The sequence below is a fragment of the Hypomesus transpacificus genome, chromosome 18 (assembly GCF_021917145.1).
Source record: "Hypomesus transpacificus isolate Combined female chromosome 18, fHypTra1, whole genome shotgun sequence".
In the NCBI taxonomy this organism is placed as follows: domain Eukaryota; kingdom Metazoa; phylum Chordata; class Actinopteri; order Osmeriformes; family Osmeridae; genus Hypomesus; species Hypomesus transpacificus.
This window is the reverse complement of record NC_061077.1, coordinates 4,986,110-5,008,435: the sequence shown is the minus strand read 5'-3', so window position 1 is coordinate 5,008,435 and position 22,326 is coordinate 4,986,110. Positions and strand designations below refer to the sequence as shown.

The 22,326-nt window shown below is 48.3% G+C and overlaps 1 protein-coding gene across 2 annotated transcripts in view; it reads left to right on the top strand.

Annotated features, from left to right (window-relative positions):
• The window catches only part of LOC124480836 (membrane-associated guanylate kinase, WW and PDZ domain-containing protein 1-like), a 73,387-nt gene that overhangs the window by 23,520 nt on the left and 27,541 nt on the right, over positions 1-22,326 (top strand). The window contains exons 3-7 of one of the 2 annotated variants that reach the window (XM_047040477.1): positions 17,674-17,793; positions 18,737-18,925; positions 20,290-20,512; positions 21,344-21,426; positions 22,168-22,203. In XM_047040477.1, the coding sequence (XP_046896433.1) occupies positions 17,674-17,793; positions 18,737-18,925; positions 20,290-20,512; positions 21,344-21,426; positions 22,168-22,203 (651 nt within the window). Of the gene's footprint in view, positions 1-17,673; positions 17,794-18,736; positions 18,926-20,289; positions 20,513-21,343; positions 21,427-22,164; positions 22,204-22,326 lie in introns of both variants that reach the window. The other variant, XM_047040476.1, reaches the window with a different exon arrangement.

Genomic DNA, 22,326 nt, shown 5'->3' with positions numbered 1-22,326 from the left:
ATACGGTATGATGGGTAGTAGCATATACTGGATGTCCAGCTGGCAGGGGACAGTAAGCATCTCTTCTCCCCTGTCCCTCTCCCTGTCCCCCGCTGTCTCCCTGTCCACCACCCTGTCCCCCACTCTGTCCCCCACCCTGTCCCCCACCATGTCCCCATCCGTCTCCCTGTCCCCCTCTGTCTCCCTGTCCACCACCCTGTCCCCCACCCTGTCCCCCACCCTGTCCCCCACCCTGTCCCCCACCATGTCTCCCTCTGTCTCCATGTCCCCCTCTGTCTCCCTGTCCACCACCCTGTCCCCCACCCTGTCCCCCTCATTCTCCCTGTCCACCACCCTGTCCCTATCCCCCTCTGTCTCCCTGTCCCCCACCCTGTCCCCCTCAGTCTCCCTGTCCCTCTCCCTATCCCCCTCTGTCTCCCTGTTCCCCACCCTGTTCCCCTCCCTGTCTCTCTCCTTGTCCCTCTCCCTGTCCCCTACCCTGTCCCCCACCCTGTCCCCCTCTGTCTCCCTGTCCCTCTCCCTATCCCCCTCTGTCTCCCTGTTCCCCACCCTGTTCCCCTCCCTGTCTCTCTCCTTGTCCCTCTCCCTGTCCCCTACCCTGTCCCCCACCCTGTCCTTCTCCCTATCCCCCTCTGTCTCCCTGTTCCCCACCCTGTTCCCCTCCCTGTCTCTCTCCTTGTCCCTTTCCCTGTCCCCTACCCTGTCCCCCACCCTGTCCGCCTCAGTCTCCCTGTCCCTCTCCCTATCCCCCTCTGTCTCCCTGTTCCCCACCCTGTTCCCCTCCCTGTCTCTCTCCTTGTCCCTCTCCCTGTCCCCTACCCTGTCCCCCACCCTGTCCCCCTCAGTCTCCCTGTCCCTCTCCCTATCCCCCTCTGTCTCCCTGTTTCCCACCCTGTTCCCCTCCCTGTCTCTCTCCTTGTCCCTCTCCCTGTCCCCTACCCTGTCCCCCACCCTGTCCCCCCCAGTCTCCCTGTCCCTCTCCCTATCCCCCTCTGTCTCCCTGTCCCCTCTCCCTGTCCCCCTCCCTGGAGAGCTGCTCCATAGCTGTTTCCCGTAGCTCCAGCAGACAGAGTGCTGAAGGCCAAACACTCAGGCAGATGTCAGACTGGACAACTGTAATATTTGTGGCAGTTGAATCAGTGCTTTGATCGTACAATTGCTCGACAGACCCCTAGTTTCCCGAATGTGTGCTTGTTTAAGTCGGACTGGTTCTGTCTGCTGTGGCTGGTGGAGGGCTCTGTTCTGGTAGATCTGTTAGTCTATAGTTCTGTGAAGACTTGGAAATGAACCCCAAAGTGTATTTTTGAGGACTGAATACAGTTGATCACAAATCCACAGTGTGTGTGTGTGTTTGTTCATTTTCAATCCATCCTTGTGTTTTCCCATGGGATGCTGTATTCATGATCACATGTTTCTGTATGCACAAGCACGGTCAGTGAAGAGCGATTGTCTTTCCTTACACACACAACTGCTGTTCCTGCATCTGTGGTGGTGTGTGTCGTATGTGCGTGACTGTGTCAGTTAGTCTGCTATCAATGTGTGTTTTGTGTTAGGACATAGTTTTACTCGGGCAGTGTACCACTTTGAAAAGGGGTTTCTAGGCTGGATTAATATTTTCTCAATTTTTTTGGTTCAACTCTTTTCTTTCTCAATCTCTGTTTTTCTCTCGCTCCCTCTCTCGCTTACTGACTTGCTCTTTCAATCTCTCTGTGTCCTTCTCTCTCTCTCTCTCTCTCTCTCTCTCTCTCTCTCTCTCTCTCTCTCTCTCTCTCTCTCTCTCTCTCTCTCTCTCTCTCCTTCCCTGCCATGTGACTGGTAAATCCTCCTATCTGAGCTTCCCGGTGCCCGATGGCCAGCCTGCTCAGGATTATGATTTTCTGATATATTGAAAATAGATTTCCTGCTTGATTATGTGAACATGTGAACATGTTGGGCTCTAGATAAGGTATCAGGGGATGGGCAAGGCAGCAGCAGAGCTGGGGAGCAGGGCTGGGGAGCAGGGCTGGGGAGCAGGGCTGGAGGAGCAGGGCTGGGGAGCAGGGCTGGGGAGCAGGGCTGGGGAGCAGGGCTGGATGAGTAGGGCTGGGGAGAAGGGCTGTAGGACCAGGGCTGGGGAGCAGGGGAGAGGGAGCAGGGCTGGGGAGCAGGGGAGAGGGAGCAGGGCTGGGGAGCAGGGCTGGAGGAGCAGGGCTGGGGAGCAGGGCTGGGGAGCAGGGCTGGGGAGCAGGGCTGGATGAGTAGGGCTGGGGAGAAGGGCTGTAGGACCAGGGCTGGGGAGCAGGGGAGAGGGAGCAGGGCTGGGGAGCAGGGGAGAGGGAGCAGGGCTGGGGAGCAGGGCTGGAGGAGCAGGGCTGGAGGAGCAGGGCTGGGGAGCAGGGGAGAGGGAGCAGGGCTGGGGAGCAGGGCTGGAGGAGCAGGGCTGGAGGAGCAGGGCTGGGGAGCAGGGGAGAGGGAGCAGGGCTGGGGAGCAGGGCTGGAGGAGCAGGGCTGGAGGAGCAGGGCTGGGGAGCAGGGGAGAGGGAGCAGGGCTGGGGAGCAGGGGAGAGGGAGCAGGGCTGGAGGAGCAGGGCTGGGGAGCAGGGGAGAGGGAGCAGGGCTGGGGAGCAGGGCTGGAGGAGCAGGGCTGGAGGAGCAGGGCTGGATGAGCAGGGCTGGGGAGCAGGGGAGAGGGAGCAGGGCTGGGGAGCAGGGGAGAGGGAGCAGGGCTGGGGAGCAGGGAAGAGGGAGCAGGGCTGGGGAGCAGGGCTGGATGAGCAGGGCTGGGGAGCAGGGGAGAGGGAGCAGGGCTGGGGAGCAGGGAAGAGGGAGCAGGGCTGGGGAGCAGGGCTGGAGAAGCAGGGTACAGGAGCAGGGGAGAGGGAGCAGGGGAGAGGGAGCAGGGCTAGTACAGGCCAGGGATTCCTACTGCTTTTTGCTGTTGAGCAACCGTAATTTAGGTCACACAACCAAAGGAAAGGCTACAGGCTGAAATAATGCTAGGATCCTATGGCCTGCTTGTAAGATATTCAAATATAGAATATTACCTGTAAAACACCTATGTTTGATGTATACATTGCATATTGCATATTCGATTACATTTTAGAAAAGGAGAAAATGAGACAGAACTGGTGCCAGGCAGACTGTTACCTTAACATATCCTCCAAAAGGTTCATGCATGGAGAGGAGCCCCTATTTAACCATTAATAAGATATTTTACAACTGATTGGGCTTGATTTAAAATGTGCTGAGAATAAGAGTGGAGAAAGGTTGACTGGGGTGTAGATGCAGAGGTGAAATCAGTGACCTGACTTGATATTTTCACTGACTAAGCTGTTGGAATATTTCTGATGTTGAAAGATTCTGTTAAAGATCATGAAGATATGCAATGTGATACAACCTTCAAAATGGACATGTGTTGGTGTAGAATGGATTCGAAATCAAACATTGTGATTTTGAGAGATACATATTTTCTGTACTCCCTCTTCCTGTCTCTCCTTCTCTAAGAAATGTGACTGAAGACAAGAGTAGCATACAAATGTTTTAATAGCATGACAAGGCAAACACTGTCTGACAAAAAGAGGCAAAATAAAAACCCAACTTGTCTCTTTCCTTTGTCCTTCTCTCTTCTAGTCCTCCTCCCCCTCTCCCAGCACATGTGGTGTTGTCTCCCCCCCCCCCCGCCTGACTCAAACAGGTGTTTGTCCTCACGCCAGGGATGCTTTGACTGTTGTTTTGTGTTTTTAGGAAGAGGACACTCGCCATGTGAACTCCCCACCCCTTCTTTAACCCTCCCTTCTTCCCCTCCTCCCTCCTCGCTTCTCCCTCCTCCCCAGTCCTGCTGCTACAGATGGCCATTGTTATCATGTGCTGCAAATGTCACAACTGACAGAAAAAGTCCCTCTCACGCGGGATTCATTTCCCTCTCTCGTCTACAGCTGCTGCTCAGGGACCTAGGTTATCTCTACATTATCCCAGTGTTCTAGCCACCCAGCAAACCAAGCCTTCCGCCCTCCCCCACCTGATTCCTCTCGTTCTCCCTCTCTCTGTCTGCCCTCTCGCTCTCCTTTCTTTCACTTCAAATCCTACAGTGAGTGTCAGAGTCCCTGTGGCTTGACGGTGGCTGCTGCCTCTCTCTCTCTCATTCTCTCTCTCTGTCACACGCTCGCTGCTCTTGCTGTCTTTCCGTCTCTGCTGATCTCTCTCGCCGTAGCTCCCTCTCTCTCTCTCTCCCTCTCCCTCCCTCCTCTCTCTCGCTTTCCCGTTTTCCACTCCACTGCCGATCTCGGGGAATCATTGTTGGAGACAAATTTCTCTGTTTGCCGCTCACACAAAGAAAGGATTACGGCTTGATTCGCTGGCTCCGGCTCTTTCTACATCCAGGCAAGTGGCAGCTCGCCTTATTCTCTCGTCCCGCTCTTCATTCTGCCCATCCGCCATCTGATCTGTGAAGGCTGGAACGTATACAGGCAGGGGAGCAAGGTAGATGCATGGCAGTGTGGTAGTTGATGGTGTCTATACAAGCTACAGGAGCGGAGAGAGGTGGGGGTGGGGATGGGAATTAGGTGAGGGAAGCAGAGGGGGGGGGGGGGGGCAGGCACACACGGGTAGGCACGTCCAACCCAGAGGGACAGATGGCCAGTAGCCGTGGTGCTTTTTTCTCTTTGGTTTTCTAATTCAGCCTGCAGGCTTTGTGTAAGGCCCACTAGTACACAGACCTTCTTTTCAAGGACCAGGAGACGGCTGCACTCTGTAGCTGAGAGAAGGAGGGGGGAGGTGTGAGAGAGTGTGTGAAGAGTGGACGAGAAGGGGGGGAGAGGGGGGGGGGCTTGCTGAGGCAGAGCAGGTTTTTGAGAAGGGGTGGAAAGGAGAAGGAGAGGAGAAGAGGAATGGAGGGAGGAGGGAGGGAGGGGGTCATCAGCCTCGAATGCATGGAAGTCAGGTCCAGATGCTGTTGGAACAAAAGGGCTTTTCTGGGGGAACGGCAGGGGGAAGCGTGGCACTCGCCATTGTGTGTGTGTCGCTGCATTGCAGGGTGCTGCTGGAGCATCATGCTAATGATGGCCATTCAGCCCACTAACAGATGAGTGGGCCCCAGCTTCTGTTTGCCTGCTTTCCACATTCACACGGTTAATATTTCGCTTGTAGCTTGATAGCAACTGTGCTAACCTCTCATTTGGTACGTGAGGGTAAGAGATGGCAGAATAATTGCATTGAGGAGCTCTGAAGAAAAGCAATTTTGTGTTTTTGTCCTAGTAATGATGAATGGGGAGTGGGGACAGGTGCAGATTAGTTTGTGTGTGTTGATGCGTGCATGTGTATCTGCTCTGCGCATACTAAATGTTTTGCCTACCTGTCTCGGCTTACTCTTACAACATGCCTATTACAGGATATATGTGCACTCACTGTCTGGGTTTGCTCTTCTGAACCTCAGTTCTGTGAGCACACATAACATACAATCACACACACATTGATGTCATCCAAAACAACAAGAATGCTGTTGTGTAGACTATCAGGCTGTACCCACAGAAGAGCCTTTCACTGGTTCCTACTTGTATGATTGGCTGCACCACAGTAGGAGTGGGTGGTAGAGGGCACTGGGGGTTGTAGTCCCAGCTTCCTCTCTGTTGTTGTTGTTGTTTATGTTTTTGCTTTGCCCCGAAAGAAAAATGGTATCTGCCTTCAACTGACAATAGCCAACCTGAAGAAATATCAACAATGGCTGCACAGAATCAGAATCAGAATGGGATTTATTCGCCATGAAAGTTCACACAGACAAGGAATTTACTTTGGCAGGAAGGTGCATACAATAAACACATCGGAACCAAAAATGTTAATATGTGGACTAAATATATCACTCTCTTAAGACCCCTATTGAGTAAAATGTTAAATCAGGTTTACAAAATTACACAATCTGCCATGGACTCCTGGCACGTAAAATCATGAATTGTCCCTAATGAGTGTGAAACATAGTAAACCTGCAGGATGTTCACCTTGATCAAGCAGGACCCCGTCCCGTCCCAGTCTGTTCTAACCCTATCTTGTCCCGGACTGCAGTCTGATGGGTTTACATCAGTAACTTGGAGGTGGACATCCATCCTAGCCTTCCCAGGACACCTGCATTTTACTGCCAGTTTGGGAGCCCATAACTGCCGGGGGAACCGAGAGACAATGGAGTCGTTGAATAAACCACGTCTACCATTTATAGAACAGGAAACCATGACACTCTTCCAGGAGAGAGCTAGCTTCAGTATGTGGAGTTTATGATTGGCAGTGGACTGTAATTAAGTTAGCCTCGTTTCTTTCTAATGGAGACATGGACTATTTATTATGAACAACGAGGTTCTGTTTTTATCCTCCTTTCTTCCAATCTTTGTCTGGAAAGGATCCTGTTATGGTGTGAATAATGGCATTTGTGAATGTCTGAGTGTGGATTTATGTATGCGTGTGTTTGTGTGTGTGCGTGTGTGAGTGTGTGTGTGAGTGTGAGTGAGTGTGTATATGCAGGATGTGTCTGCCTACCCTGCACACAGTGGCATTCTTTCTTGGTCAGACTTGGTTGGTCTTGCCGTCCCCATGAGGAGAGTTTGATAACTTGGGATTGATCTGAGACAGGAAGTGTTCCTCTGGCCATTTCTAATTCCTCGCCAAACAATCAACGGATCACAGGGTGGGAAATGATTCATCCTCTAGCACTAAAAATAGCAGCAGCTCTCCCTTCCTCCAGCTTTGGGATGTCTCTCACTTTGTTGTGTTGGCTACTGTCTGTCTGGCTACTGCTCGATTCTCTTCCCTGCATCTTCAATACAATAGCAACAGTGCACCTGTACTGCTGTAATGTGGGTCGCATTTGGTGGTTATGTTAAGATGCAGTGTGTTCTCTTTAATGCGGTTCTACATCAGGGTGGTTCATACCATGCTGGTTCTGTCCTCGATACAATGTCATTAGTTTGTATGAGATTCCATCGAAAATAGGCTACCAACGCCAGTTTTGATGGACTCTATGACAGGTAGGAACTGTCAACCATATCAGGAGTTTGAACAGTCTGTCAGGAGAGCTGACTAGTGTTTTTTCACTCATTCCTTAACTGACATTCACTTTACAACCTACTACTCAAGGATGTCAGGCTCTTCAGTCTTTATGCACCCTGAACCAACATACAGTATAGTACTTCTCAAAACATTGAAGTAGTGACACTGTCAGAGTTAACTCATTACTAAAAATACGTCTAGAAGTCTAGGAGAAGTGTACTAACTCTGTTGAGCAGACGTTAGGCAGTATGCAGCTGCATGTGAGGCTCTTCCATGGGCAGAGCTGCAGCCCAGCTCCCCCAGGGCAGCTCCCAGGGCTGGTGGCCAGGCTGGATAAACCCCTAGCAATAGCCTCCATGCAGGTAAGGGCCTGTCCACCCTACCTTGCTCTGCTTTGCCCTGTCCAGCCTCCCTCCTGCCTCCCTCCAGCCTCCAGCCTGCTCCCTCAGACTTCCTCTGACTCTAAAACTGCCCTAGCCCCAGCCCTAATCCTAACCATGCCTCTGCTTTAGCCCTGCCCCGGATTGTGCTCAGTGGACCCCGTTCCTGTACACAGTCTGTTCACAATACACCCAACACTGCCAGGAGGACACTACTGCTTCATCCTCATTGGCCAAAACATCCATGCACTGTACCAGTGTCTAAAATCCCTCACTATCTATTTGAGCAGCCGGTTCCACACACCCCAACTGAGTCCTGTTTGAACCCTTTCCTTTGCCCGTGCACAAGCCACATCTCTAGCTGTGATGTCACTACCATACAGCAGCGCCAAACCCTACCCCCCATCTATATATCTCCCATCCCCACCCCCACCCCATCCTCCAGCCTTAAATTAACCCAGCATTCACCTCCGTGGTGTTGATTGCCTCCGTCACAAGACCTGCAGGAGGCTGACGAGAGAGCCTTGTTTGATCAGGAGGGAGCAGCGCATGTTGGTGGGTCAAGAAAGTGTATTCATGTGTTAGCGAGAGCAAGGCAGTAGCTGTAAACAAATACATGAGCGGCGGTGGAAGACAGGGATTTTACAAGAGACTCAGAGACAGTGAGAAAGAAGAGAGTGAAAGAGAGATAGAAATACTGTGTGTTTGTGTGTGTGTGTGTGTGTTTGCGGGTGTAGGGAGCTGTGGGCGGGAACATGCAGCATGCAGGGGGCTGGGGGGCTGCAGCCATTGGCCTCAGACAGGAGCTGGAGTGTGAATAGCTCACATTGGCTTAGCCTCTAAGCTGGGCTGGACCTCTAATTTGCTCTGCTTGTAGAGCTTTGAGGAAAAAAGGCAGCTGCCTACTAGCTGCCTGTGCCTGCCTGGCTGAATGAGCTAGCCAGGGAGGTACTGTAGTACTGGCTCACGCTGGACGGGTGGATTCATGGATTGTTTTGGTGGAATACGATGCAGAGATTTCAGACCGTTAGGATGTATGTTCTGATTCTCTCTGTGGAATAAAGCAGGGAAGGAGAGGAGCAACGACAGCACTGAGGTAAATCTCTGACATTTACCTTTCCTCTTGCGAGTGATGCCCTAGCTTCCGGGATTAGATAGAGATGGGGGTGGGGAGAACAGAGATGGAGAAAATCGAGAATGAGAGAGAGAGAAATATACATAGAGAGAGGAAGAGAGCGAGAGGGAGATACATCTGTCTGTGCAACTGAAAGGCTGAGTGAATCAGTGCTTATGCAGATTTTTGGTGGGATATTGATGAGCTGTGATGTGTAGCAACGTATATTTGATGATGGCGAGGTAGCATGTGTGTTTGTGTGTGTGTGTGTCTGTGCTCTGAGTGTGTGTCTACGCTGTGTGTGTGTGTGTGTGGGTGCTCAGACGGTGTTTGGTTAGCGGAGAGGATGATTTAAACGCTGATCTGTTGACACACTTGCCTATTGTTGGAGGACATTATCCCTCATGGCTGCCCAGTGGCAAGAAACACAACTATAATATCGCTCTCCTCTATCTCTCCTCCTCTCTTTCTCTCTTTTATTCTTTCCTTCGTTATCACATTTTCCTCTGTCTTCCTGTCTGCTAATCGGTCCTCTCTGTCTCTTTCCAGCATACTCCTTAGATGGAAGCTTTAATGTGTCCATCCAGACTCCCTATACTGACAGAGCTTTTAGTGGGGAGAGCGGAAAAACACAAACCTTTGGTCTAATGTGTATTTTAGGGAGGTGCTTGGATAATTAAGCTTAAGACTGTATTTTCTTCCTCTCTACTCTCATCCCCCCTCCCCCTCATTGAAAGGAGAGAGGGATAGAAGGAGAGAAGGAGAGAGGGATAGGAGAGAAGGAGAGAAGGAGAGAAGGAGAGAAGGAGAGAAGGAGAGAGGGAACAGCAGGAGAATAGCGGCAGGGACTCAGCTGTGGAGAGGGTTGTGGCGCGAGCTGAAAGAATGGCCTGTTGTGTTGGGCAGCAGCAGCAGCATTGTCTGTCTGGCCCCTCTTTCTCTCTCTCGCTCTCTTTTTTTCTCTCTTGTTCTGTCTTTCTTTTGCGGTTCAGTCCATCTAGCCTACATCCAGACATTCACAGCTGGGGACCTTCTATTCTAACGGAAAAAAAAACAACTGTCTTTGATAAGGATAATGACCTTATTCCTCAACCAAGCTCTTTACACTGTATGTGTGTTGTACTGTATCACCGTAGGTCTATCAACATGTAGGACTCATTCAGGTATTACCAGATGCATTGTATTACTGAATGTTGTACATGGCATCAAGAGCCAGTTGAAATATTTATTTAGGGATGTATCTATTTGATTGCTATGGAGGCGCTTCTGACCCTGTGTGTGTTAATAGGCTTTGCTACGGGAGAAGTGGAGGTCTGAGCAGCACCCTGGCCTGTGACAGGAGCGGTCAGGGCGGAGCTATCATGGGTGTAGGGATGCTGTTTGCCTCATCATTAATCTGTGGGCCTACGCTCCATTGATCACCTCTCCGTTCTCCTTCATAAATCATTATTGCCCAGCTATCCCTGTAATGTGGGATGGGGGAGTGCTGACAGAACACAGCCATGCTAGCAGCAATAGAGCTCTCACCTTGGCCTCTTGGTCAACACTGCAACACTGCCTACACACTCATCTGCATGCACGACCATGGGATAACCAAGAACCAGGTTTTCCACATCTCCATACCATATCAACACTGAACATTGAAAACAATGTTTGTTGTAATCATTGTCAAGGACAATACAACAACCAAAGACTGGCCATGAAGCTTGCAGTGACTTTATGGATGTGGGTACTTATCCAAATCCTGTGGTTGAGACGGTCTATCTTATAACCAGTGAAATAAAGGACTTCTGTATACAGAGCCTTAAAGTGCGGCCTCAATCAATGCTAGCACCGTATTTGGTTTAGAGGCCCAGGAAAGAGGCCATGCAGGTCCCTGGGAGACTATTGTCTGCCCTGACTGGGAAATGGAGTAGGAGCTTTCTCTCCATCACCATATCCCTCTCTCTCTCTCTCTCTCTCTCTCTCTCTCTCTCTCTCTCTCTCTCTCTCTCTCTGTGTTTGTCCTGGAAACACTGCCTACTCATTAGAATGCACTTTTAAAAGGGTAGTGGTTGATGGGAGGTGTACTACCTGCCAGTAGAACTTGATTCTGACATTTGAGCTGTAAATGTCATCTACTGTATTAGCAGCTGATCCGGAATACATGCTGCCTGTGGAGCTGCTATGGGGTTAACCACGGGTCAGTATTGAGTTGATAAATGCTCCTTCTGAGCAACACAACATCCCCTGCCTCACTCACACTCTGAGCCAGCAGGGGTTAAAAAATGGCAGATGTTTAGTTGGGCGGCGTGTGTGTGTGTGTGTCTGTGTGTGTGTGTGTGTCTGTGTGTGTGTCTGTGTGTGTGTGTGTGTCTGTGTGTGTGTGTGTGTCTGTGTGTGTGTGTGTCTGTGTCAGACAATGAGTGGAAGCTCCCCAGACCATCAACAGCAGGAAGACGATGAAGGGGATCAGATGACTCTCAACCCACCCTGCTTTTGTTGTGCACACAGGGAAGAGCACACATTTCATGTGTGTGTGTGTATGAGTGTGTTAGCATGTTTGTGTAGACCTATTGTTAACAGCCAAGTCACACTCAGTAGTCTCTTACTATCGGCGTGTCTTAGATGTGAAACCATTACAGCCATTAGTGAACCAAACACACAGTCCAGCACACTGGTGCCTTCCCAGTGGTGTGACCTGTAAAGATGTGAATAAGGGAACAGGATGCAGTGAACTGTTCCGCTGTCTCAGTTAAATCTTTTCCAGGTAACTATAAGCCCATGCCTCAACAGAGGTTATAGCAGGCCAATAAGGTAGAGGCTTAGGCCTATCTCCTCAAGCTGTACAGGGGTCGGGTTACCCAGCTCCGTAAGGTACGGTACAAGTTGGTCCATCCCCGGCCAGTCAGAGGTATAGCTGACTGGTTAGTCATCACCTCCGCCTGAGGACGTCTTATGGGCATTTCCTGACATGAAATCAGATGCCAAGGTAGTACAATATACTGTATACTATATCAGTTGTGTAAACGGGAATCTAGATCTCCTCTGATACAAGAGTTCTTTTGTAAGTCCCAAGGCCTGTTCCTCCTATATTTAGGCTACATGTAGTGTTGTCTCAGTCCCATTGCGCTCTCATGAGGAGGCTTGGACCACTTTTCGAGAACGCAAACATTCACTGGGTCACACTAATGAAATATTTAGTCATCTCCACAGATAACAGCTTTCTCTCTCAGTACGAGCTAGCACAGCTAGTGGCATCTTGCAAGATGCCAGCGCTACTATGTGTGACCGAGAACAAAAAATAGTTTAGCAAGTAAGTACAGTAGAGTATACAATGGTTATGGTCTTTTAATCTTTGTTAAATGTCTTTGTTTTAGACTTGGGAAATGACAATGGAAGGGTCAGAACACTGAAACTGAAGTGCCATTGTAAAGAGGATGATGAACTACTAGAACACAGCTCATGCTCACACACGTACTTACATTTACTTGGGATTTGAAGTCTTTTAAATAATTACTCTACATTGTCTTCTAGCACAAGGTTAGAGTTAGTGTACTTGTCTATTAAAAAGTCACAATCTCCAGTAATATGCAATCCTCATTTCTTAAGCCTTTTGAAATAGTCAGTTTTATATCTGGTTTGTTTATCGTTGCTGGATGACACCACCAGTGAGTCTGTATTTAAGTAAGATTTCTGGAGACAGAGCCAAAAGTAAAAGCTTCTGCATTGTCAAAGATTCAGGAGCCAGATGGCTTTAGAATCTGCTTTTTCTGAAGCCAGACAAAATGGCCCCTGAATGTTGTTCCCCTGCTACTGTAGCTCTTGTGATGACAGCTTAAGTTATCATGGAATGTTGCTGCTGCAATGAATTGTATCGGAAATCTCTGCCCACATTTAATCTCAAGACCCAAACCTGGCAATGTTGAGGCATAGCAGGATTTATGGTATAGCTTACTGAGTGCATTGTTAATTTGAAAGAGGCGAGTTGATAAACTGTTGTTGTAATTGGTAAATGGTTTAGTGGTTGCTGCCCATCTAGTATTTCTATATGTTCATGTTTGGCTGTAGATGTTTGGGTGTTCTCCATCTGATTGTCCAGCGCTGACAGGGTCAGTAGCACAGTGACCTCAGCAGCACCTCCACAGCTGAGGTGAGGACATGTCGTTTTGCCTCCTGATCCAGGTGAAGCTGAGCCTCTCCCCACAGGAGGCTCTCTCAGCCCTCTCAGCCCTCAGAGGGGGGAGAGACGACATGAAGATGCTGACAGATGGTTCAGCTCCTGGTCTGAGTCTCTTCTTTGAGACTGGTGTTCTGGTAAGGCCTTGTGCCTGGAATCCCGACCCAGTTGGAGAGTGCGCTGTCTGCTTGTTTCCTGCTTCCTGTGACTGTGGGAGTCCCAGTCTTATCAGCAGGGTGTCATGGCCACGCTGCTGTTCTCCACAAACCTCCTCGCAGGGAATCTGCTGCTGCCTCGCCACTGGCTGACTGACCAGCCTGCTACCTCCTACATGTTGTAGCAGCCTGGCTTTGCCTGGTCAATCTGACTGACTGCTGCACTCACTGTTTATCAAAATGGCAAATAATCAGTATCACAGTTGTCTTGGTTAAATGTGTCCCACATAGCAAAACCATGCAATCACCAAGACAACTGATGTGTATGATGATGTCATTCCAGATCCTGAGACTGTATGTTACCTTGTATGTTCTCACTGAGGGTTGCTGGATTGAGGCTCCAGAGTGTCCCAGAGTTGGGCTGCAAGATGTGGGTCATAGCCGACACTCAAAACGGTCTTGTTCAGGGACACACTTCCCCTGCTCTGCCATGCTCTGCTCCCCAGCTTTTTATGAACTACCAGCAAAGAGAGGAAACTGGCTTTCACGACAAGTTATTTATAGGTCATAATCTAAATATACCACAATTTTGTCTTGAATACAACAGAGAATCCTACTGTATGTTGTGTAGGCTTACCGCTTGTGGCGATGCCTAAAGGCAGGTGTGGAGCTAAATGATGTGACATAGGCATGGACTGGCTACGCATGGACTGGCTTGCCGCTTGCCTGTGTCCCCTTATCCTTTTAGCAGTGGTAGGATCAATACCTCACACACACATACATTTAAACACACACACACACTCTCTCTGTCTCTCTCACACACACATAGAAACACACACACTCACTCTCACATGCATACACATACTCTCTCTCTCACTCCCAAAGTCCCACACACACACAGAGCTACAGATACTACCCTAGATGCCCCAAATGTGAGTGAAGATGTGGTCCCACAGAGCAACAGCATGGACATTTGATGACCAATCTATAGGTGTGTTTGTGGAATGGCTGTTGGGTGTTTGTTAGACTGCAAAATGTGTTATAAAGGAAGGACGTGTTTGCACTGGGGTTTAAATACCCATTAGGTGATTGTTTTTCCCATCACCTGGTGTCCTTTTTGTCACATCTCTCTCTCTCTATCCCTCTCTTTCCTCCATTTTCCTCGACTCCCTCTCCCCTTCCTTTTTTACCACTGCCATTCTACCATTTGGCAGCACTCCCCCCACACACACACCACCCCCCAACCACAGTCCCTTACCCCCTGCACCCCTTCCCCTCTGGGGGAGTGGACTACAGCTGCTGATTGATGTCGAGGCTGGGAAAGGGGATTGATGCTGATTGGACGATCAGTGTTCCATTTCCCAACCTTCCCCAGTAGCAGAGAAACGTCAGCAGGGTGGCGGGCACCTCGTCACACCTAGTGGCATCTGCTGCTCACGCTAAGCAGATAAGGCTGGGAGAGATTGAGAGAGGGAGAGAGAGATGGAAAGAGGGGCCAAGGCACACTTTGGGAGAGAAAGAGGAAAGATAGAGAGGCAAGAGATAGAGAGATGGAGAGCGCATAGGCAAAAATGCTAACACAAGAAAGGAGATAGAGAGGGAAAGAGGGAAAGAAAAGGTGAGGAGAGTCTTTATAGAGACACAGTTCTTACATTTAAGGGGCTTGAAACATTTCCAAAATTGGTAGACAGGAGCATGGAGATGGTGACAGTTTGTCTCTGGGGGACAAGAGGGGTTGTGTTGGTGGCCTGTAAACAGGAGAGCTGCCTACCCCTCAGATCAAAATATCAGCCAAAACATCAGAGAGAAAGCAGACAGTACAGAAGGTTTTACTTGTCAGGTGTTGCTGCATTGCACTGCAACTCAATAGATGTAAGTTTTTTTTTCATTTGTCATTATTTAATGTCTTTATTTCGATGTATTTTGGGGGGGCATAATCGTCATGCCAGTAGTTCTAATTCTGTCCATGCACACCCTTTGTTTCTCCGTGACTTGATATACTAGTGCTGTCTTTCTCTGGCTCTCTGGAAGTGCAACGTGTAAACCTCCTTTCTGGTTGTCCTTGGCAACAGGACTGGATGTCTTGCAGGGGCCAAGCAGCCTAGTTCGCTTATATACTTTATATATATATATATATATATATATACTTTATATATATATATATATATCACACATCTTCACAACCTCATACCGGAACAAAACTATGCTTTAACAGTTTGCAAGTAAAATCATTTGGTCTGTATTTCAACAATATTCAGCAGATGTAGACATAAGGCAGAGGCAGGTATGGAAGTGTTTACTCCACCTTCTTGTTTAAAGGATGTCCCACTGGACTGTGTCAGAGGCATAACTTGGGATAACATAAGTTAACTGAGTCTCTCAAGCATACTTGTGTCCTATTTTTCCACTCATGCAAGTACTTCAGCTTTTCAGGGCTGAAGAATAAGGCCATTGATGAGTGGCTTTGGAAGTGAGTTCATCAGTGCTGGGGTCAAAGCTTTGCCAGGCCTGGCCAGCCATTGTTCCTCTATGCAGAGAACAGAGAGCGCAGACACAGATAGTAATGACATTTGCCTTTCTCCAGTGCCCAGCTCCTACTGATGACAGGGTTCCTCTGCTGACAAGTAGAGACATGTTCTGTTGAGAGTTACAGTGAAGCTCTCAAACACAACACGCTGTAGCTCTGTGCTCATTAGCGAAGCTGTCGCTGCTGACCAAGCAGAAACACTTTGTCACCATGAAAAGGAAATATATTTGTCGGATAGTGCTGCCACTTTAATAACCTGCCTTATATTTCTGGACATCTTTCCGTTGAATACTTTGTTTGACGTTGTTTGAAGGTTTATCACCACCACTAGTCAGGCCTCTGAGAGACTGCACTGCTCTGTTTGTACTGTTTATCACATCTGCCAGCTTATCACCATTTTTAAACAAACCAAAACAATATTCAACTTGATCCCTCACAACCACAGGCATGCAGTATAATACCACCCTAGGATGGCTGGTTAGTACAACACACCTTCATATAGCCAGTCTCAGAGACTCAGTGATGTGAGTTTGAGAGGTCCTGTTCTGTGTTCCAAACCCATGTGCAGCACAGCAAAATTAGTCATCACATCTCAGTGGTTTACTGTGGGGAATTCTCTAAAATAATAGCTCCCCTCCCTTTTCAGCAGAGAGCTTCATTAAAACATTCTGGGCCTCTGAAACACACCTCACCATGGGACTGCAGACGACGATGACTCAAAGCCCATCTCTGCACACTCAACTTCTCAACCATAGCTCTGCTGGCAGATGTGCATCCAGTGCAGTCCTGCTGCATGATGGCCATGCTGTTTGTCAATGAGGTGATTAATCATATGATATGAAGCACTGTATGGTTTCAGACGTGATGCCCTGTGCTATAATTCATCCTCTCTGAAATCCCTAAGAGCCACAGAGATAGAGAATAGAAACTAACAAGCTTGAGTCAGTGTAACATGCAGAATAGGTACAAGGTTGAGGGCTGTTCAAGGTGTGGTCATTGTCAGGTGTGTGTGGGCTGGATTTCCCCCAGGAGAGCCTGTGTTTGTCTGCAGATTGGTACAGCAAGGCCAAAGTAAACATGTCCCAGAATGCTGTGGTCGGCCCAGCTCACAGCTTCTCCTCATGCTGACCCAACAGCCAAACACACAGTAGGCGTGGTATCAGGAGGCACACCTGCTGTGCTTTAATGCACGTGGTGCTTGCCTGGTGTTTAGTTAGCATGTATTGTGATGTGTGTGTGTGTGAGTGTGTGTGTCCTTGTGCTCCTCACAGATGGGTTATGACTTCCCTCAGCCATCTGCTAGGTGTGTAACGGCCCCTGTCATCTTGACCCTGTAAAGAGAGCCACACACACAACACACACAATGATCCGTCTCCATTGTGTCTGTTCCCTCCCTCCCCGGGCTCAAACCATAATCCTAGCCTCCGCCTCAGGACTGCACCTCACCAATCATTAACTCACATGGGGAGCAGCCTCTGGTTGGTCAGCATAGCAATTAGCATTTTGACAGAAGCCCACCTATTGACACAGAATGTTGCCAAGTGGTTGATATTTATAACAGGATTTTTTCATAGACTCTTTATGCCTTATCTCCTTTGCTTTTGCAAAAGCCTTGAAACTTCCACTGCAGAAAGTGACATGATTTCTCACTGATGCATTGTTGTCAGAAGGAGTTTGAAGGAGACTGAAAGACTTTGGTCCTCCTGAGAAAAGGACCCCTCCTCTATCTCCTGTCTTAAGAGCCTGTGATTGTTTCCAACAGAGTGAGAAAGGAAGGGAGACTCTTCATTTCCTGTCTCCTCATATCATGTCCACATCCACCCACTGCCCACTGCCACCTCAAAGGGAGCAGTGAGTGAAATCACACTCTGTCACATTGAGCTCCCACTCACTTCCTGTTTAGGCGGCCACTCTCTTGACTTGATTGTCATCTCCATGCTTTTATGAAGCCGGCTGGCTGCTGTGATTACTTACAATAGCCTTTGTCTGCTGTTTTAAAGTGTAACCTGTCCTGGTCCCTTTGCATTCAGAGGACCAGGTGAAGGGAATATATGGTCCACTCTAGGGGGTGTATACTGTACTCAGGAACAATTATTAAAATTTTGTATTTTGATATCTACTCAACAACATTGAAAATATTGTTGTTGTAACTTTCATGTTTTTTTATGTGGGTCTACATGTTCTGTGCTGCTCAACAAATTGCCTCTCAGAGAAACTTCACGTTTTCTATCACCAATACTACTACTACTACTACTACTATGATGGCTTACAGATGAGTCAGGAAGTGTGACAAACTGCAGATGCCTAAACGTGCTCTCCTCTCCTCCCAGGTACGACACGCCCCCCTCGAGACGGAGAGGTCCCTGGGGTGGACTACAACTTCCTGTCTGTGGATGACTTCCTAGACCTGGAGCAGAGGGGCACACTACTGGAGATAGGCACGTATGAAGGTGAGGATGTTGATTCCATCATGTGTGCAGCACACATCGTTTAGGTCCAGTAATGGCTTCTTCAGTTGATCCTAAGAGAATCAGCAGGTTTCCCAGCTTCTCTGCTCTGATTACAACTATATATTTCTCTTCACCCACATATCCTATGACTGGTCTGCAACCTATATGTACAGTGTGTAACGTGTGTACGTGCATGCGTGCAGGACAGGGAATGTCACTGCGTTAATCTGCTTGGCACCACCTCTGCTGTGTGTTGGCACATTCAGACTATATCAAATACCTGTCCTCAAGAGCCTGTGGCCGTCCAAACCAGCATGGGGGACTGTGTCATTCCTGACATTTAGCGGGACAAAAGTCATCATTCATTCATAAAACAGTCAATGTTATTTACTCTAGATAACTGCTTGCGTATGACGATTAATTGTTCTGTATGGTTAATAAAAATAGCCAAAAATCTAGCACACTTAGTGAACACTGAGCACCGATAGCCATTTAGCTTCCACAATGATCAGCACTTTTACTCCAAGCATACTGAAAGTTAGGAAAACAATATGAAATTGCAGATTTTGTACTCTAAAGCAAGTGTTCATGCAAACAATGGAGGCTAGTCCATGAGGTGTTTTCCACTCTGTGAGTCCTTCTATTGTGTGGTCTGTGTATGCTCCCTGCTCCCAGACAATACATCTCGACCCCCTCAGTCCATAACAACCTCCTCACACTGGCCTGCTTTACCAGATGCCTTCAAAGCCACCATTTTAGGCAGCATTGCATCTCCTTTCCATAAGTAAAATTAGGAGCTATTCCAGATTCTCTTTCAATCTGTCTTGCCCTAGCCTTGTGTCTGTTTCTATGTTGTCCTCATCTCCCTCTGTATCTTTGAATCCCTCTCTTCTTCTCCCTCCTTCTCTCTCTCAAGCATGCTAATGTCCCTCTTGTTGCCTAGGTAACTATTATGGGACCCCCAAGCCGCCAAGGCAGCCCGTCATTGGGACAGTGATTCTCAGTGATGCTGGCTCCCAGCAGTCCACCCCCAAGCGCACCAAGTCCTACAATGACATGCAAAACGCCAGAGTAGTGCCTGCTGACGACCAGGATGACGACCAGGCCACGGAAATGAACAACAGTTTTACAGGTGAGTCACTCGTTCACACAGACGGTGTGTGTGTGTGTGTGTGTGTGGGTGTGTTCGTATGTCTGTCTGTCTCTGTCTGTGTGTGTGTGCATGTGTGTGTGTGTGTCACACACTGTGTGAAAAATAGAAAAGCAAGAGTGAGAAAGAACGTATTTGTGTGTGTTCTGCTCTCTTTCTCTCTGTGTTGCTGGGTGTCTGGTGGTTACATCATGTCTTTGTGATGCTGATTTCTCTTTGTGAGACTCATAACACTGCCATCTGCCTGTGAGGAGGGGCTGGGGGAGGAACTGGAGAACATGCTGAGTCCCCCCCCTCCCCCCGCCCTTTCAATTTACAATTTCTCCCTCCATCTCTCACCTGATTTACTCTCATTCTCACCTCTCATCATGCTTTCATTCATTATTTCTTTGTTGCATCTTTTTTCCAATGTGTCTGTGAATGGAGTGGTGATATTACTGTCTAAAGAGGCGATAATAAGATTGAGGTGTTGTGGTGGGCTTTTGAATGTGTTCCAGCACATCAGAGTGTTTTCAGAACATTGATTTAATAACCAGTGTTTATCTATTAGTCTAGACAAAAAGGTTAATTTGGATGAAAACTGAAAGGATTTTTTGGAGGGGGTGGGGCTCCAGATGAGGGTTTTGCCCTCCCTCTTTCTTCCTCTTTGAAGTCTCTTCCACCCTGAAGAGTGTGTGAGACACTTCCTACATGGAGTTTTTTTCCCCTCCAGTGTGAATCTATGCCCTCTCTGTGTGCCCCTTCCAGCCTGCCAGGGTGCTAAATTAACGTTTGATCCCCCCTGAAAGACCTGCGGAAGTGTGGGAGGACAGTGGGCCAGAGGAGAGAAGGATTGGGGGTCGGGGGGAGGAGGAGAGAGGGTTATAGGGTTCAAGAAGAAGGCCAGTGGGAGGGTGTAGAAGGTGAGGTCAGGGGGGTGTAGACTAGAGGAGAAGTTGGAGCTTTAAAGAGAAATGGTTGTGGGTGTCATTTGCATAGTCTTTGGGCCCCATTCCTTTTAGATTCTAAGCAGCATGCAGTGTTTTCTGAGGCCCAAGGGAGAGGGCAAAAGAGGCAGAGGCAAATGTGCCACTCACTAGATTCAAATCAAACTAATCTAGTGAGTAATAGTCAGTTTTGTTTTTTAAATCGAGGGGGCGAGGGTCATCACATAGTCATGATGCAAGCACACTGTCATAATGCTCAGGTGATACAGTATCATCATATCATGTCAACAGCAAACTAACCACGGCGTTGTGATCCCATTGCATGACACGTAAACCTCCTTCTTTGTTTTGTTTCGTGTTGTGCTCCTTACCCAGGATCCTTAGTGCGTAGTTTTTTCCCCTCTCCCTTGTTGTGCACAGGTAACCCTAGTGACCAGGACGAGAGCCGCGGCGGCATCCTCCGGCCGTACCCCGCGCGCGAGAACGCTCCGTCCTACGGTCTGAACAACGCGGCCGCCTCCACCTCAGACAGCGGTCAGCAGACACATGCTCAGCCCCAGGCCTCCCCAGAGGACCCCCTGGGCCCCCTGCCAGACAACTGGGAGATGGCCTACACTGAGAATGGAGAAGTCTACTTCATAGAGTACGTACTAGATATGGGAAGTGAAGACTGCATGAGGTCTCCACACCTGTTTGTGTTTGTCCACTATGTGTGTTTATCGAAGGTTCACATCAAAAAGGAGAAGTTAAATTGGTACATGAGTACTGCACTTCACACTCAGTAGGTACACTAGTACCCAGAGCAAGCATTGTGGCTGGATTGAGGCAGGCACAGCAGCGTGATTTAGCTGGCAGTTGGGATGTTTCTTATCAGGTCGCTCCAGTCAGTCCTCTCCATTATAGCCCATTCTAAAGCTCTCTGTCCTGCTGCCCAGCGGTCGGCCCTCCCCTCCCCCAGCCCTCTGTCTTCCCTCCCCTTCCCTCCTCGGCCCTCCCAGGGCTCCCCAGGCTGGATGGTAATCCCTCCATACCCTGATCTCTAAGGAGATCACAGGCTGATCACCTGACCTGCTCCAGCCCGGTGTCCTACAGCAGTGCAGGCAGCATCGCAACAGGGAATGGCTGTGTGTGTTCTATAGACACTTTTGCTGATGTCACTGTGGGTCTCAAATTAGTAATTGAAAAAAGGAACGTTGTTATTCATTGATAATACATGGCCTGCAGTCAGAGCCATTATCAACACCCTGATTATTAATTGTGGACAGCTTTATGAATCTGTGTTAAGCTGAAACCCTTGATGTAATTGGCGTGTCCTTTGTAAACACAAAGGTATACAGTATGTAACTCATCAACACATTACACCGTAGAATCACAATGTATAATCTTCTATTTGCTTTATGCCTCCCATATATAAACACAGTTTCTATTCTGGCCTCAGGGAGTTGTCTTTGACTGTATCTGTGTTCTCATTCAGCCACAACACTAAGACCACATCGTGGATGGATCCTCGCTGCATGGACAAATCCTCCAAACCTCTGGAAGAGTGTGAGGACGATGGTAAGGCAGGCTCTGAGTGTGTGTGTTTGCGTGTCTGTCAAGATCAAATATTTTGGCTATTCCATGGGTATCAACACCACAGTGTATTTCTAAGCCTTGATGGAGGATAAATAGATAAGGCTCTTAAGCCCTTATACACAGATATGAATCATGTTTGTATCTATTAATGTTCATACCAGGAGGAAAGGCTCTTATAACTGCCAGAAACTATTTGGCTAAATCAAAGCATTCGTTCTTAAATTATTATATTATACGACTCAAGAGATAGTGATAACTGAGTGGTTGGTTACACTCCATTGTAGTTTCAGCTAAGAATATGTCATTGTTAGAGTCCTGATATTCAGGATTTTGTAGTGACATTTAAATAAAAGAAATCGCTACTTATTCATACCACAAGATAACCAAAAACCAAGTAAAAGATACAGCACCACCAAGTGGCTTTTTTGTTAACTGTCTCTGTTTCTGTATCCCCATTCTACTTTGATATTTTAAGGATTAAAATTGTGGTAAATACAACTGATGTTTTTTGTACAGAGGAAATGTGTTGCCCCAATGCTACTTCTCCTTTACACAACATGTATGATGATTACTAAGGGATCTCTATGTTTCCTTTTCTTTGCGACGCTATCCCATTTTCTCTCCTCATATACCCTTGATCACTCTTCCCCTTTCTCTGTCTACCATGTCCTTTCTGTCATCCATCTTATATCTTGTGTTTCATTCTTTCTCACCTTGGAGAAGAAGGGGTACACACTGAAGAGCTGGACTCCGAGCTAGGTAGGCTGCTCGACTTGTCTCTGTCCTCTATATGTCCCTCTGTTGGCTACACAGCACTATATCCCTAACAAGCAATTTGGGGGCATCTGTCCGAGACAGCTGGTGGAGGCAGATAGAACCATG